This window comes from Scleropages formosus, chromosome 18 (assembly GCF_900964775.1).
Source record: "Scleropages formosus chromosome 18, fSclFor1.1, whole genome shotgun sequence".
NCBI classification, from domain to species: Eukaryota; Metazoa; Chordata; class Actinopteri; order Osteoglossiformes; family Osteoglossidae; genus Scleropages; species Scleropages formosus.
In genome coordinates, this window is record NC_041823.1 from 13492974 (window position 1) to 13510871 (window position 17898).

Sequence of the window (17898 nt, forward strand, 5' to 3'; positions counted from 1 at the left end):
TCCTAAGGGCAGCTCTGGAATTCATGTAGATCACAAACACAGCAGAAAACCATTTAGTTTATAGCAAACAAATACTAAACATGTGACTGCCCATGAAAGGAAGATTTAGAGAATTTACTTGATTTAAGAAATAATTTTTATGCAACAATTGTCTGGGGACATGTATATTAACACAAGCTAATATAAAAGTAATTTCCGTATTTCGACAAAATTTGCATATCCAAACATTTTCAACAAATTCCCTTTGAAAACCTTGTAAATAAATACAGTTCAGCCAACTAAAGACTTTGAAATATAGATCCTCCTGAGATGATAATTCCAAGGCTGAATCTTTCCTCCCCCCATTTAGATTCCATTTTTCTCCTATTCCTGCATATCCAGATTTCTCCCCCTAATTTCTACAGCAGTGGAATGATCTACAAACCAAAAAAGGTACTGTACTGTATGTGCTCTGTTTTTTAACCATGAATACCTCTACAAATAATACCATTCCCCACTCTGCTGTTTTTTCATTCCCAACTTTTTTAAAAAATGGACTATTTCATATGTCACATGTATTCCAATGTGAAGACAATTTTCAAAAGTAATATGAAAATCAAATGTTTGGCAAAATTTGAAAAACACAGCTTATTTATCACTAGAAGTAATAATATTTGCTCAATTGCTCAATAGTCTGAATGTTGAACAACTTTGTGTTGTGGGAAATACTACTGTATTTTCCCAACCCCAGAGAGATATTACGTTACCATGTGAGCCAGCATAAGCCATTTTCCTTCTGCAGGGAGGCAGATGAGTTTGTCAAGAAGATGCATTGTACTGCCGTCAAAAAAACATTTGCCCCCAGACAATTCCCCAAAATCCAGCCACCACTGTGGATATGTGATCCAGTATTTTCCCCTTTTACATAAAGGCCTGAAATTCTGTGAAAAGAAAATGCTCATAGTGAGTTCTTGTTCATTTACAGAATATAGACTGAAGGCCAGAACGGAAACTCACCATAGATCAGAGCTAAAAAGAATAAAACATGGTCCCCCTTTGAAATATTTTTTCAAGAAAATCTGTCTCAATCTAGAGTTTAATGAAATGTATTTTTGCATGCACAAGGATCTAACAGTTTGGCAGGGTGCTCAAGAAATCAAAAATTCACAATATTTTGGTTTGCAGACAGATCATATGAAGATGAACCCTTTTCTTCTTTTTCCTCTAAACGCTACTTCTCTGGGTCCTAACCTCATCCCCTTTAAAAATTCAGGAACTGAGAGAGATGTTACATTGATGTGGGACTTCCTCTATGAGAGACAGCGGGGTAATTGTGCAATAGCCTTCGCTATATCCAGGGGTGGACTGAACGAGATTACATGCGAAGGGTGCAGATACACAAAACACTCACAACTGCAGAATTTGTTTTTTGAGCAGAAATAACTGACTTCCTTTGTGGAACAAACCTTTTTTTTTTTTCAGTTTATGCAGAAAATGTTACACGCACTGACTCTGCAGTGCATTCCTTTGACAAAATGTGCCCATTAAAACGAAACAAGAAACAGGATACGCAGTTTATGCGCATACTATGAAAACGTATGTTTGCTGATGTGTTTTTGCTGCAAGTGCAACCAGAATTCTGACTGTGTGAATTAGTTATGTGTAATAAATAACTATCAGCAGCTCATATTAAACAATGCCGTACTGCTTTGCTGATTGGAAAGAAATATATTGATCCAGTAACATAACCCGGGGGCGTGGTGGCACAGCGCGTTTGGCCAGGCCCCGCTTTCTGGTGGGTCTGGGGTTCGAGTCCTGCCCGGGGTCCGTTGCGATAGACTGGCATCCCATCCTGGGTGTGTCCCCTCCAGCCCTGCATGCTGTGTTGCCAGGTTAGGCTCTGGTTTGCCGTGACCCCCCGCTTGGGACAAGCGGTTTCAGCCAGTGTGTGTAATATAACCTTCTGGAACAGCAGTGATATCATTTATTGATCCAGTAAGTCCCCAGTCCACTATAGCAATTTATTAGGAATTGATCCGGTACAATTTCAGTCTGAGGTAGCACTGAAACAGCATCGACCACATACAACCTACTGATAGCATTCTTAATGTTCTTTTTATATTTGTCTTTTTCAGTTTAGCTTCTGTCTGTGTGCATGTACAGAAGATAACGTCTAAACCGAGAAGGCTTCTAAATAAAATGCATCTATGTTCATTTCCATTCTCTTACAGACTATATAACTGGATAATGCCTCTTTTAGATTTTTTTTTTTTTTTAAAAAATTTAAAGAAAAAATTTTTCTTTTTACCTTTGGTGTGTTGCAAAATTCACTTATGATGTTCCAGTATATAAATAAACAAATGTACAAGATTACTCTAATGCCAGATGCTCCATTTAATCACAGTTCAACTGCACAAGATTAACTTCGTGAGAAATATCTTATCCAGAACATGAGAGCAGCCCAGCCAGCCCGAGGACATTTTATTTGTAATGTAACAGCCCATTGAAACAAGTCTAATCTGCATTTCAACTCTGAGAAGCCAAAGAGCATTAGAGAGCTCACATCATCAGTGGCTCATTTTCATTGAACAAACACATCTGAGATTCCATCGCCTGCATCAGTGGAACTTGAAATACTCCTTGATTAAAAATGCACTTGTGTCAGTGAGCACACTGTCTTCACGCAAACCACTTAACCACTTCGCAACAAACCATCCCGATCAGTGATCACAGAGATCATTCGGAGAGAGCAGTGGAAATGAGCGTGTCGTTCGCAGATGCCGGTGCAGATGCACGGATACGCGCACACTGGTACCTGTTTTCCAGAGGTACACTGACTTGGTGTCGCCTGCCGCTTGTCCCACAGCGTCCCAGATCCCACAGAGCAGCAGCAGCAGCAGCAGCGCGGCGCTGCACACGCGGGGGACCCCCCGTGGCGAAGGGGAGGGAGCTCCCCGGTCCGAGCCAAAGGAGCGCATGGCGAGTAAATCCACTCCGCGGAGGGGTGACGGCGCACTGACTGGGGAAGGGACAGCAGGCAACTGTTTCTCTGAGTCCCCCCCGAGTGATGATCACCTTCTTCTGTGGCGGAGAGGGAGGGAGGGATGCTGCGGTGACTTGTCCTCTGCTCTTCGCTCTCCTCCTCCTCCTCCTCCTCGCGCTCGTCCTCTCCGCTGCCTCGCGCGCTGAGGACTGTGGAAACAGCGCGAGTCGTGCAGAGCAGACAATGGAGCGCGCGTGGCACAGCCCCTCCCCTCTCCTCCACGCAAGCTGAAGGTTGGGGGGGGGGGGGGGGGGAAGCTGGGCACGCGGCGCGGCTTGTCCACGATCGGGACAGAAACACGGCTAGATGACGGAGAGGGAGTGTACTCTGCGCGCACGTGTGTGTGTGTGTGTGTGTGTGTGTGTGTGTGTATGTTTCTGGCACTGTGTGTGAGAGAGCCTGGGAGAAAACAAGACATTTCAACAAAAAAAAAAAAAAAGAAATTCATGTACAATAGATGGGTCCTTAAAAAGTCCTTGAAATGACTGTTTTCGGTACTGCTGCTATTGTGGGGAAAAAGACTGAACTGTGTCTCCGAAGAGACGCACGCTCGCTCAAACCCAGCAAAAAAAAAAAAAAAAAAAAAAAAGAAAAAAAAGATGCAGATGATCAACCTCAGACGTCGCATGCAAGTGAATCTGGAATGATCGGACTTTGGAAGAGCCAAAGTTAAAACGCAGATAAGATGGACTGCTCTTCTTTATACATATTCTCTACAGTTGTTGCATAAAAACTTTTTTTCGCTTATCTATTTAGCTGACACTTGTCCCCAAAGCAATTTACAGTGTTCAGCCTCTTTCAGTTATTTGCCTCTTTACAAAACTGAGCAATTCTTACTGAAACAATTCATGGTAAATACCTTGCCTGGGAGTACTGCAGCAGGATTCAAACCTGGATGCACTGAGTGCTCTAACTACTGTGCCACCTGCTGTCTACCTTTTATTGAAAGACATGCAAGAATTTAACATTTTTACCAAAGTCTAAAGAGCATATTTGCAGTACTTATGAGAGAACACATTTGCATTTCTTCATTTAGCAGATGCTTTTCTCCACAACGATATACATCTCAGAGACAAATACTAAAAGTGCATTACATCAACAGAAGGAGAGATTTGGAACCAAACAGAACAGATTTGGATGGAAACGGAAGGACAGATTTGGATGCACATCTTGGCCAAGGAGCTCTTTGGAATCTAACCGAAGAAATACTACTGTGACCATGGTTGCAGAGCTGCCTTAACACATCCTTGCACCATGTTAATTTGTCTAAGTAAAACCTCGGTGTAAACTCCACTTAGCCGGTGCATCTTATTGGCCTTATGTCAGATTTAAAGCAGCTTTTACAGAGACAGAGGAACTAACGGGAGGGACTGCCTACCTGACGTAACCTGGCTGTTGAGTCCATAATATTGACATGGACAGGTCTGAGCAAACCAATTCAGCCGGGTCCTTTGCTAGACTTACCTATGAGGAATGTCTGATCGTAACACGTGGATTGGTTGGGACAGCCATGCCATGGGCTACCGAGCTCCGGCAACATCAGAATGACCCCGCCATCTGACTGTGAATGGCTTTGGCCCAAGGAAGGACAGCAGATAACGAACGATAACAAGGATCACAAGGTCATGTCACAAGGATCCCTGTTATGTAAGATCTTTGCTATTTTCCAATGGACACATACCGAAACACACTGCTTGCACAGAACATGTAACTATAGTGATGTATTTCACTGTGGAAGAAGTAGAAGGAACTTGTAAAGGCTTTAAACGACAGTCAAAGTAAAGCACATTTTATACATGGAGTACATTTTTAAATTAAAATGACTAAATTTACCACATAAAAGTTTTTAGAACATTGCATTCTCCATAAATAACTTTATGCTATCACTACAAATACTGAATAGCTGCAGCAGTTTAATAAAGTCCAACTTCAACTCAAATGTTAAAGTCAAAATTCACCACATAGTAACATCATTTCATTATTTCTCTTTCATTATTTACCTGGTTATTGACCTCTTTTGTGCAGATAGTTTATTTGCCTCTGCCATCTACTGAAGTATCAGGGAAATGCTGAAAGAAATAAGCTGTATGTCCTATTACTTAAAGCATATCAGTAAGTTTGATTAATAAAGAAAAATGTGTCAAAGACCTCTTGTTCCTTAGACACAGCTGCCAAAATTCATACGCTACAGTAAATTCAGTCTTATGTTAATTCCAACATAAATGTCAGGGTTCTAATTTTATGCATTTATTTTTAAAAAGCTGTATGATGAACTGAAGCATGTGCAGCCAAATACACCTTTACCAAAATTAAATGTTTAACAAACACTGAAAGATACATTACTCTTGAATATCTCCTCATACTTTCCCTTTTGTGACCGAAGCTCAGTGGCCTGGATAGGAACCGACCACATGTTGATTAAATTGTCCACTTTAATAATCATCTCCTTAGTAATACGTGACATCAGGAAAAACTGGCTGACAGAACAATTATTCAAGGTCTCTCAAGGGTACCGCTGTACCTCCCCTTAGTTTAACGCAAATTGCTTTAACTACAGAAGCAATAATAATGTTTTTACAGGTAACTGAAAAAGCAAAACTAAAATATCTACACATATTAACAACACAATATATTTGTTACGCTATATTTACAAAAATATATATACTTGCCTTCCTTGCACCTTGTTGCTTTCAACAATGGCAGTCTGGTCCAACTAAGGTTTTTTTTTTTATTGCTGATCCTGGTGGACTCTGTGTTTATGCCAGTTTTTGTTGTATCTGAGGGCTTAAACACACACACATTTTCCAAACCGCTTGTCCCATACGGGGTCACGGGAAACCGGAGCCTACCCGGCAACACAGGGCGTAAGGCCGAAGGGGGAGGGGACACACCCAGGACAGGACGCCAGTCCATCGCAAGGCACCCCAAGCGGGACTCGAACCCCAGACCCACCGAAGAGCAGGACCCGGTCCAACCCACTGCGCCACCATGCCCCCGGTAGGGCTTAAACAATTATGCTTAATTGAGCTGTTAACAGAATGTATCCTATGACTGAATGAATAAGGTTGATCCAGAAGAAACAGGAGCCTGTAGGGATCACTTTCATTTGAAACCGTGTTGAACAGAGGAATACCAGTTATAGTGAAAAGATCAGCAAAGATGTTCGCTGAATAACTGTGGTCATTACTTCAATGAAACAGCTGTTAACAAGAATTAAGTGGCCTACTTAGTCTTTGCTTTTCAACAGTTAGGTTAAAAATTTAATCAAAAACAGCTTCAGTACTAATTTATTCTGTTTTGCTTCGGGGGACATCCAAAAAAATGAAACACTGTATTAGCGCACCTCCAGCAATTTTTAGATCATCAGGAATGGGATTTAGAATGATGGAAAAAACATACCAAGTACTCTGCCTTTATGCTTGGATCAATGAGTTTAAATCTGTGCCTCTCATTCAATCAACATTTTTAACAGCAAATGAACTGCAGAGCAGGCACGTCGAGACCAGGTTTCAAGAGCCCTGCCATGTACTCTTCATGTTTCTTTAACTGACAGACAGCACAGTTCTCAAAACAATAAACACTTGAACTCCATCTTATAATAAATAAAAAGCCTTTTTTCCTTTTTGTGGAATGCAGTATATTTTTGTGCAAAAAGAATTCTAAAATCTTATTATGTCAATAAGCTTGAAGACATTATTTATAATGAATGTGACGGAGAAATCAAACTGAGTGTGTACATCTCATATTCACACTTTATTAAGTTTTATTGCACATGCCCATTGCAATTAGACTGAGGCTCTGCCTGGGGCCTCATTTACATCTCAATGGATAAGTGCACGATACCGCTATTAAACCGCTGTGGAGGATAGCGATAATAATGTTACATGTACAGGGCTTGTTGTGTGGGAGCCGTAACATCATCTGTAACATCAGCTTTCTACAGAAGACAGCTTCAGACAAAAAGGGGCAGCAGGTACCATAGTGTTCAGAAGCACTGGGAAATACCTCTGGTACTGGGTAGTGTAAAGGTTGCTGATTCATAGATACCCTACATCCAGCTGTAGTACCCTTAAGCAATGCACTTTCCTTACATTTCTCTAGTAAAATCACCCATTTGTATTAATGAGTAAATAAATGTAGGTAGTTTAACACTGTAAGTCACTTAGAAGAAAAAAAACCATTGTAATTCCTCTGAATTGCTGAAGAATACACAGCTGTATACATGAATAAATCAGTGTAAAGTTCTCTTGAACAAAGGTGTCAAAATAAAGATGAATAAATAGCACTGTAATTAAGTCAGTATTAATTACAGCGGTTGCCAATTTTGTGTTTTGTCAAGGGTTACACTTTTCTGTATGCAACAATCCCAGTGACAGCAGTGGCTAGACCTAGATTGCATTAGCAGTCTTTGGACCACAGCTCTGTGGGGTCTTGTTGCCAGTAATTGATCGAGTGTCTGCAATATGCACAGGAACACACACCCGGGCCGTGATCAACAGCCACCAGCCAGCCTTCGTTCACCTGCTCAACAGGATTCAAACTGACAGTGAAGCCCTCCTGGAATAATGATGGAGAAGCACAAAAATCTTTGATCCATTTGTTTTTCCAGCCTTGCTCCATCAGTAACAGTTATTTTAAACCCCATCAACAATGTGTTCCAAGCACTGAACTCCTACGTAGAATATTAATAAAGAAACTGCTTAAAGACATGCCATAGCTGATTCTCATCTTTACAGTTTGAAATGTAAACCATTAATTGGTTATAAAGGATATACCCGCAGGGGGAGCACGGGGGCGCAGCGGGTTGGCCAGGGCCTGTTGGGTGGTGTGTCTGGGGTTCAAGTCCTGCTTGGGGTGCCTTGTGGTGGACTAGCATCCCATCCTCCTCTCCAGCCCTGCACCCTGTGTTGGTGGGCTGGGCTCCGGTTCGTTGCAACTCCGCTCGGGATAAGTGTGTGTGTGTGTGTGTGCGTGCGTGTGTGTGGATATACCCACTTATCCAGTATAAATAGGTCATCAATATAAGTGAAAGGAAACCATTACATTTTTTGAAAAAGTGTTTAAGTGTTGTTTTGTCAGATTGTTTTGAGTTTAATAAGCATGGTTGAAAAGCCTGGAAAAACTGGACAGCACAGTTGACCTGTTACACAGGTGACTATTATATTGCTAAGTACAAAATAATAAATGAGTATTTTTACTTTTATTGGTAAAGGCTTCAAATTTTATCACTGTTGCGTTTAAAATAATTTTAGAATCATTCACTTATATATTGTAAATATGTAGAATGGATTGAAAGCCAGTCCTACACCAGCTACACATAGAACCCCCCTCGCAGTATTTAGCACAGAGCAGAGCCCACATTTATGCAGGTGGTAACTGGGAGAAGAGGGGAGGGCAACATTACACTTGGGGAGGGGCATGTCCACTCAGGCTGATCTAATTTAGATATGTAAATGTTATCAGACATGCATGAGAGGGAAAATACATATAAAATACTATTACAGAAAACTCACATTTACACACTTCCAGGGCACAATGGCATCCAAGGTAATTAAATGTTACCACAATTGGCACACAACTGTGAAAACAATTACTAAGCGCTGCAAAATGAAGTCGAAGACCGGGAACCAAACGGAGATGGATAATATTTAAGGATTAAACCTCAGACTGTGGGGAAATCACACACACAGGCTGAAACAGCTTGTCCCAAGCAGAGTCGCGGCAAACCGGAGCCTAACCCGGCAACGCGGGACGCAAGGCTGGAGGGGGAGGGGACACACCCAGGATGGGACACCAGTCCATCGCAAGGCGCCCCAAGCGGGACTTAAACCCCAGACCCGCCAGAGAGCAGGACCAGGCCAAGCCCGCTGCGCCCTGTGGGAAACTGAGTAGATACAACAAATAACTCTGAGGAGAGTAAAACATTTTTTAAGCAAAGGTTAAAGTTGAAATGTGTTTCAGTTCTTTAATTCACATTTTGGAGATTTACATTTTTCATTCACACGTGAGGATAAAAAAATTAAATTATTTGTTCTCCTTCCATACCTTAATGTTGCTGACTGTTAACACACATACCATGAGCATTCAAATTAATTACCTACAGCCTTTATGCAAATCGATTCAATCCATGTGCCACGTGAAAAACAGTCTTTTAAAAAAGGGTTTTCGTCCTGTACTCTGGGTAGCGTAATCACTCGCTATCATTAACCACTTCCAGGTTTTGGTCACAGTGATCTCATTAGCATAGCCAGGGTACACCCTGTAAAGGACAATAGTCTCTTAGAGGGTAGCCACACATACACACACTAACAGCAGTTTAGAGTTCATCTGAAACACGTCTTTGGACTGTAGGAGGAAACCAGAGCAGCCAGAGGAAACCCACAAAACATGGGGAGAACATGGAAACTCCACAGAGACTGAGCTAGATTAAAATCTATGCCTGAATGGTCCAGGAACTGTGAAACCGCCGCAGGCCCCTCTGCACCACCCATTACCACATATTCCATCTTTGTCAACTTGGTGTCAAGGATGCAGTGGCATAGTGTTTGAAGCACTCACAACAGTCAGCCAGGACCATAAGTAGAACCAAAAACTTCAACCAAAACTTCAAATTGATGGTCCTGCAGGTTGTAATAGTGGACATTCAACACTACTTCTCAAACAGGCTTGAACCGGAGTAATTAGTTTCAGTACAACTTATCAGTTCTGAAGTTGAAATGCACCTTGAACACAGGAAGACTTTGACCAAGGGCTTCATTAATGACTTATCCATATGTAGTTTCAAGATGCACAGCTTGATATGTTCTAACCCATCTGAATTCAAGTTCCAGATGCAGCAACAGATTTAAATCTACAACAATCTGGTGAATGGTTTGGTATATCAAAATATATCACACTGAGAAGAAGGCTGGGCTGTGCCACGATGAAGGCTCAGGTCACAGCTGGGAACAGGCTTGAGAGTTTAATTAAAGGCCATATATTGTTGCCATTCCTTCAACCTGGAACCCCGGTTCATTGTCGATGAGCCATCAGGAAGAACTTAAATGAGATTATGTTTAGAAGGCCACATGCCTTTTTTGTGAAGATGAAAGTAAACTGGTGAGGTACAGATCAGCCTGAATCCGATGCGATACATCAGCGGCTCGTGGGGATGCTGAAATAATTGGCTCGTGACGCTCAGCGGAAAGTGGGAAGCAAGAGCTATCAAATAAACACAAAAATATCCCCTTGACAACCCATCCCCAACGTGATGTGCTTGACACCTAGGCAAGACATGAGCCGGAACACGCACATGAACGCACGCGCACACACACACACACACACACACACACACAGAGCTTGCCAAGGCAGGATGAAAAATATACGTTCTTTTAATTTCAATGCCACGTTTTTCTGTAGATATAATGCTATTTATAATAAAATGCAATCTTTTCTATGTTTCAGTTTTTTGTATTACATATGGAATATCGAAGAACTTATATAATTAAAGGACAAAAAAGTATGCTATTTGGAGTTACATCTTTGTAATAGTCATTGCAGAATTGTATGCTTTTTCAGTGGCTATGAGCTTTAAAGTTGACCATTTATAAAATTTGTATTACAGTAATTGGGTCAGTGCTTTCAGTTACTGAAGTAGACTCAATTATAATCCACTCCAAATAAGTTCCCCAGAAATCTGCTCACCAGCCCCTTCAAAAAAGCATTCTTAATTTTTCATAGACATTTTAATTCAATTCATCCCAGTTAAATAAATGTCATTATCTGGTTGTTTCGCAAACCTTTGGGTAAAATCCCAGCAGGCAGTGAAAACTGCTGACACACCCGCCGGAGTGTCTGGTTTAACAGCTGCCGGCCTCGACACCCCAGACAAACCAGGTCTGGTAATGGATTACAAAGCGCTCTGCTCATGACAGAGGAGAAGGTGACTTCAAGGGTGATGTACTGGCGGGGAGGTCGGTTGCTTTAAATCCTACCAAAAAACTGCTGCATTGGAAAGCCATATGGTTGCATTTTGGACAAGAAGGTCTTTTCTGTGAGACATTATTCAAAAAGCATTTGTAGCTGTACCCCAGCAATGCATCACCATGATTCATTCTGATATTGCACTTGAATAAACAAAGTTGGACTTTGTGAGCCACTGCGTGTTGCACTGTCACATTTCCTCACCTGGTTTTTCTCCTCCCTAAGATACACCACCCCATCTACCAAATAAGAGGCACTATTAGCCTCCTCCAACCCATTTGCAGAAGGTGTGTTAAGGACCTGCAGGACCCAACCACGCATTGTGCTCTGTATAAAAGAAGCAGCTGTCACGGTTGATTTATGTTATTATGCCTACGCTAAAAAGCACTGCTCAACACATTGCACCATACTGTTTGACTGTGAACAAAAATATAATTTGATCTTTCGACTGCAATATTGTAGAACTGATTAAACACCACGTTACGAGAAATAAGCCCCATATGTCTTTTTTTCCAAACAGCTGTCTCAGGTATCCCCCACGGCAATGAAAAACTACTAAATCTACTGAAACTGTTCTTGGCCCAGGAATAGCTCATAGCACGCTGAGGCTAGTGGAAGCAACATCCTTCTGCTACAAATGCTTATTATCCACCTCTAGCGTTAGGTTAATATTCAGATATATCATTTTCTGCCTTAGCTTTTCTTTTAAATTTTGGATTCTGACCAAAATTAAGAAAATTCTTTATTTTAAGTTTGAACAAGATCTGGAAGCTACATCAAATTCTTGTACCCCAGGCGGGACAATGAGCAATCATTCAGGTGTGCTTGGTGCATTGTGCGTACTTTTTTACAGTATCATCATAACTCAGCTAAAATATTGTATTACCAAGGTTCGAGATGCTAAAAGAGTCATAGAATCATTTCTTCAGTTTCTAAGCATACCACTGCCAGGAGCTGTGCCAGGAGCATGAAGCTGAGGGTGAAAAGTCAAGAAACCACCTTAGCCACTCTTCCATGCCCATGGAAGCAGACCTGAATAAGCCCCCCACCAAAAAGGAGGGGATTAAAAGCAAATTCCATCCACTCAAAAACAACTGCTGACCTCATCTGAAGTGACCAAGAGCAAAACCAATTATGCTAACCAGGGCACCGGTCCACATAAAAGCTTTATACTCTTATAACAGATTTTTAACAGGACCTGCTTCTCCAGAAAAGGGAAAAAATGCACCTAAAATACACTTAACTGAAACCCTTGATGGATTTATATTGTCACAGCTGTACTTTAAGAGGTAGAGTATATCTCAAAATATTGCCATTCATTTAGATTACATTTACACATTTTATCCATAATTCAAATTCATACCAGAAGACACTATTATACAAGCAACTTACAATGTGAGCTGTACAAGCTGTACATCTTTTTAGAGTTTTGTGTTATTTTGCTGTGAAAAACCATCCATCTATCGATCCGATATCATTAATCCCTTGTCCAATGCAGGGTCACAGTGTTGTGGAGTCTATTCCAGGAACATTACGCATAAGGTAGGGTATCCATCACAGGACAGCCACACACATACACTCAGCCCCTCACACATACACATACTAAGGGAAGTTTAGGGTAGGGGCACCAGTTCACCTGAAACACATGTCTTTGGGCTGCAGCAGGAAACCAACGTGAACACAAGGAGGAGGAGGTAACTCCTCACAGACTGAGCTGGATTCAAACCCCCTGGAGCCATGAAGCACCAGCTCTACCCATTGTGCTACTATGCCACCGTTTTAGATAAAAATGATATGCAAATTGATTTTAAACAGAGATAAATTGACAAACTAAAATTGAACTTAAAAATATTTACATTTTTATTCTTGGATAGAATAGGGTATTTTTATTGAACCATTTCTGTCCTAGCAAAAAGGGTGCATTATTATACATTTCCACTCAAAAATCACTGAAACGGCAAAATGCACAAAGGTCTAGTACACCTCAGCTCTGGTATCTAGCAAAATATCTTGCATAAATACGCTTTTATTACTTACAGAAAGTTATGATTTCATTTAAAAAAAAAAAAAAAAAAAAAAAACAAGAACCACTAACATTTCTAATATTAAATGTATATTGTGAGCTTGTGTGACTGAGCTTTCATTATGGAACACATTACATATACTACAGTGTCATCATAGCATGTGTACTGATGCTTTTGACTTTCCTCCTTGTCGATAGATCAGACTGAGAATCACATAAAAATCCAGATTTTTTAAGTTTGTCGGGGAAGATGATGAACCACGAAAATCACTCATGTACTGCAGTTTTTTCACGTTCACTTGCTCACTTTCATTAACCGCTTGTCCAAGTCTGGGTCACAACAGGCTGGTTCGGATACACCCTGGATGGGATTCCAAAAGTCTGGCCATCTGCGTGTCCGGTTTTTCTAAGCCTTCAATATTTCTGTTGCATTCACATATTTCTTTAGGCCTCAAAGGACCAATCAGGTGAGGGATGACATCTCCTTTACACAGCTATTAGATAAGACAGCTGGCAAGGTTAAATCGGGATTCAGGTCTGCATCATGGGGGTGTGGATGTGGTGGCCAGATGTTAACATGGCTGTCCCGCCGTTCGTCCTGGATAAACTCCAAAGGAAAGCGAGCTGTCCTAAATAAGGCATACATATTAAAGTGTATTCTGTAAACTGACACATGTCAGGGATTGCAGACCCTGGACCATGGGCAGTGGTAATCCTGGAGAAAGCTGGATTACACTTTGTTCAAACTGATCGCTGCAGCGGCACTGCTAATGGGCACCTCCAATGCACAATCGGACACCGCAATGTAATGCAAATCAAATTAACATTACACTAATTGGACAGAGACATTTAACATTTGAAACAATAAGCCAGCTCTGTCTAGACACAAAGTAATTAGGACAATTAGCCCGCGCATAATTAGACTTTATACAATCAGATCTTCCATACATCAGAAAAGAAAATCTTAAAAAAAAAGTTCTTAAGGGTAACACATCAGCAAATTTAAATGAATCTAAGATAGACATAGTGCCCAAAAGCATCGCTGAAGATTAGAAACACTGAAAACAAGTAAGTTAAATATTATTATACTGTTACAATACTTAAATGGCGATATATAACAGAATATTATTTTGAATTAAAAGCATTGGAATATATTATAATGCATAGAGTAAAATATGAGATGATATAACAATTATGGTGTAATACGTTCTGGTCCGTATATTTATATGCGTGCATGTGGACGTTTATCTTAATATTGCTAGCAGGCCTATTCTATTCCAGCTACAGGAGATATGTGTTTCTCGGCAACACACGAAGAACAACATGATGGGAGGAAATGTCAGCCTCTCCAGAGTTAAGACCGCAATCACCTTTTACCTTCTGCTACTCTTCTTTAACCAAGCGATATCACAGGAAATGTCCAAATCTAGTCACGTCAGCCTTTACTACCCCCGGTGACCTCAGCTGTTGTACCAGGCAATCCCTGAAGATCAGCGGGGAATGCAAAATATCTGAGTGTAACTGTTTTAACCACTCACTGCCAATAGACAAGGTTTTACCTCAAGTGTCAGAGAAGGCCCACATACAGCAGATATTATAGCCATGACAACCTGGTGGAGATCGGGGTTCCAGTTCAGACTTGGAAACAGAGGGCGTATGGCAGAAAAAGGCACAGCCAGACTTGATGTTGGTACCCCCACTCAGGGTGAGTGCTGAGATGCTCTCCATGGTGCCACAATGTCATCACAGAGGTCAGGCTTACCAGTAATGACCTAATCAAGGGCCGTGTGCTGCCACTGCCCCGGTCACTTCCGTGGTCATCTTCCATCCAACCAACAATCTGATAAATTAAATGGTTGCTTGGGAGATTAGAGCGGATGGAGGGAATGTAATTAAAACCCTTCTCTGAGGCACGTCCCCCTACAGGGAGCGAGAGAATCTGTATAAAAATAACACTAAACCCAAAAAAAATTAAGCTTAATCATCTGAAAACACTCACAGAACTCTTATTCATCCCAAAGTAAACAACAGACAAGGCTCCTAAAACTCCAAGATTCACACTACTAACTACTGTTGCTGTCAACAGACTGCAGACCGAAATAGGTCCTCATCCTGATCCAATTTTGGCTTTAATCTAAAAAAAAAAGATTAATTCAATTTGCTGTATAAGAAGGCCAAGTAACTGACCACAGTCAATCAAGGATGTCTTTTGGAGACAAAAATATGATTATAAAAGTTAACCTAAAACTCTTTAATACTTTAAAATGTGCATTAAAATAGTTCTCACAGTCAGTTAAATAAATTACAAAACGGCCTCAATGAATGAGAAATCCATCCATTGGCAACAAGCGCTCATCCCAGGCTGAGTCACACAGAGCCGGAGCCCTGCCTGACAACGCAAGGTGGAAGGGGGAGGGGACGCACCCTGGACGGGATGCCAGTCTGTCGCAAGGCACCCCACGCAGGGCTCGAACCCCAGACCCACCACAGGGAAGGGACCAGCTGAACCCGCTGTGCCACCACATCCCCATGAACAACAAATGTTAATGAAACATAAGACAAATAATATTAGACTGTTATGACTGCACCCCCCTTGCCTTTCTGGGCAATATTGTTAATATTACAATTGCATAATCAAATAAAGAAATGGGCATTAGTCCTAACTATACAAATGGGTATAAAGAAAACAACAGCTATATATATTTAATTAAGGATTTCACTCTGATTTTATTCAGCTTAGTCTTTTCTACATAATAGGGTGGAATTATTTTTGGCATAACACTTAGTCAACTGATTTTGGTCCAGGGAATATATTTCACTGTACATACTGGGAAGTACCTACCAGATGCATACTGTCGGAGCACTGAGGCATGTGGTCGGTCTCACGAGAAGTGAGGTGCCAAATCACAGCTAAGAACACAAGTTCACAGTCACAGAGTCACTGACTATAGCCAAGAACAGGTTATAAACAATAAAGCCACCTGCTCATAAAATGCCTTCTTTGTAAATTTGAAAGAATACATTTTTAGTCAGAAAGAAAAGAAACAACATTCGTTAAAAGCAAAATGCCAAAGACTAGTGTATTTGAGCACATTTGAATTTCAGTTAAGACAAATGTATTTTTTTCTCCTTAACGGCAGAAAATTGTTCTGCCATATATGGATTTTAATCCCCTGGCACACCACACACTAAGGCATGCACTTCCTTGCAACACCACATCCAGCTCATCATGTCACTTGAACACTTTAATCCTCATAAGACAGTTCTTTACACACTAAGGGTCACACTTGGCCAGGCCAGAGAAGGAATGCTGAATGGGGAGTACAAATGAAAAACGACAGCTTTCAGAGTAATGCAAAAATTAGGAGGAATGTATTGATTTGACAAAACCATGTTTAACGTGGTATTTATACCGCACCAACAAGGCATAGAAGTAAGTGTAAAATGTACCCAGGTATTTCATTAAATAGATATGACCATAAATATATTGTTTTAAATATATTCTGACTGTTAAAATTGTATTCTATTCCCACTGAAGAAATTTATATCTTATAATACATTCTCTGCATCTACCTTTTCCCGACTAAATGCGATACACAATATATTCTCTATATCTGACTCAACAAACTTACAGCACATTCTTAATACAGACTTCCGTTTAAACCGAAATTACAAATTCAAGAAGAACATTTTCCATGGTTCCCAGGCGCAGGTCTGCAGGGGGTCTTGAAAGCGGATGCTTTGAGGGATACTATTCTCCACTGAACGAGTCTTATCATGTGCCGTATGTCAAGTGGGCACAGAGGCTTTCGGTTTTCAGCTTCTGCCCCGACACCTTAAAGAGTTGACGTGGAACACTTCAAACCGAATCCTTTGGCAGGAGATAACCGGACAGGGCAGAATGGTCGGCACGGCACTGCTGACACGGAAAGTTCTGGGCCTCTTAAGCTCGAGTACGAGGAGCGCCATGTATGAGAGAGGTGGAAGGGGAAAGCGAGGCTTTGTTACCTGTGATGTTCCTCCTTCCATATCTAGTGTTGGCCTCCTTAGCCTAGTCCCCCCACACACACCGTTGCCCCCCCCCACCTTGGCACGGTAATTCAGCGCTACAGAGCGGCATGCGATTGTCGGAAAGCTGACACCTGAAGAGGTGAGATGTTCCCCCGCCGCGTTATCTGAGACGTGCAGGCAGCTTCGTTCAGGCATCTTGCTGGGAAGCCGCTGCTTTCCCGTCACGTCGGATGAAGAAGCCCCTGTTTCCGCTCACTTGATCGAATTTATTTGCGAGCGCAACTGTGAGTCCACTGCATACCGCACTGGCCTGAGGAAATACTCTGAAAACGGAATCCTCTCACATTGTGAGAGTAACCTTTCACCGCTGAAAACTGTTAACGACTCATTCTCGAAGGCCCGCAAATTTTGAGAGAATTAACTCTTTATGGCCCAACCATCTTTAAACTCCCTCAATATTGGGACTTCAATAAACCCCTGACCGATAAAAGCTCTGGAATTTAAGTTGTACGGTTAAGGTACACGTTTTTACTTTTTATTTCTGTAGGTGTGAATGTAAATATACATCTAAGTGCAATTAGCAAATTACAATCACATTCACATAAATTCATGTGTAAAGTCCAACATCACAGTCCTTTCTATGCAGGATGGTATCCCGCATTTGGCCTCGGAAATTTGATACTTATCAGAATTTATCTCTATTTTAACTGAGAGCTTTCATTTTTGCCTATCAGCTGTAGGACTACTATTTCTGCCAAATGCATCAGATCAGAACCAGTTTTGCTGTCATCTCTGTCGGACGGCCAGTGACATCACAACAAGACAAATTTACCTTTAAGTCCATTACAGTGTGTGTATATATGGATCCCTCAAGGGTATG

At 41.3% G+C, this 17898-nt stretch overlaps 1 protein-coding gene across 1 annotated transcript in view; it reads right to left on the minus strand.

The window, feature by feature from the left end:
* Positions 1 to 14735, minus strand: part of thsd7ab (thrombospondin, type I, domain containing 7Ab) — a 91626-nt gene extending 76891 nt beyond the window's left edge. The window contains exons 1-2 of the mRNA XM_029260070.1: positions 14618 to 14735; positions 3055 to 3171 (exon numbers count right to left, since the gene is read on the minus strand). Coding sequence (XP_029115903.1) covers positions 3055 to 3171; positions 14618 to 14735 — 235 coding nt within the window. The remainder of the gene's footprint in view (positions 1 to 3054; positions 3172 to 14617) is intronic.
* Between the last annotated feature and the right edge of the window lie 3163 nt (positions 14736 to 17898).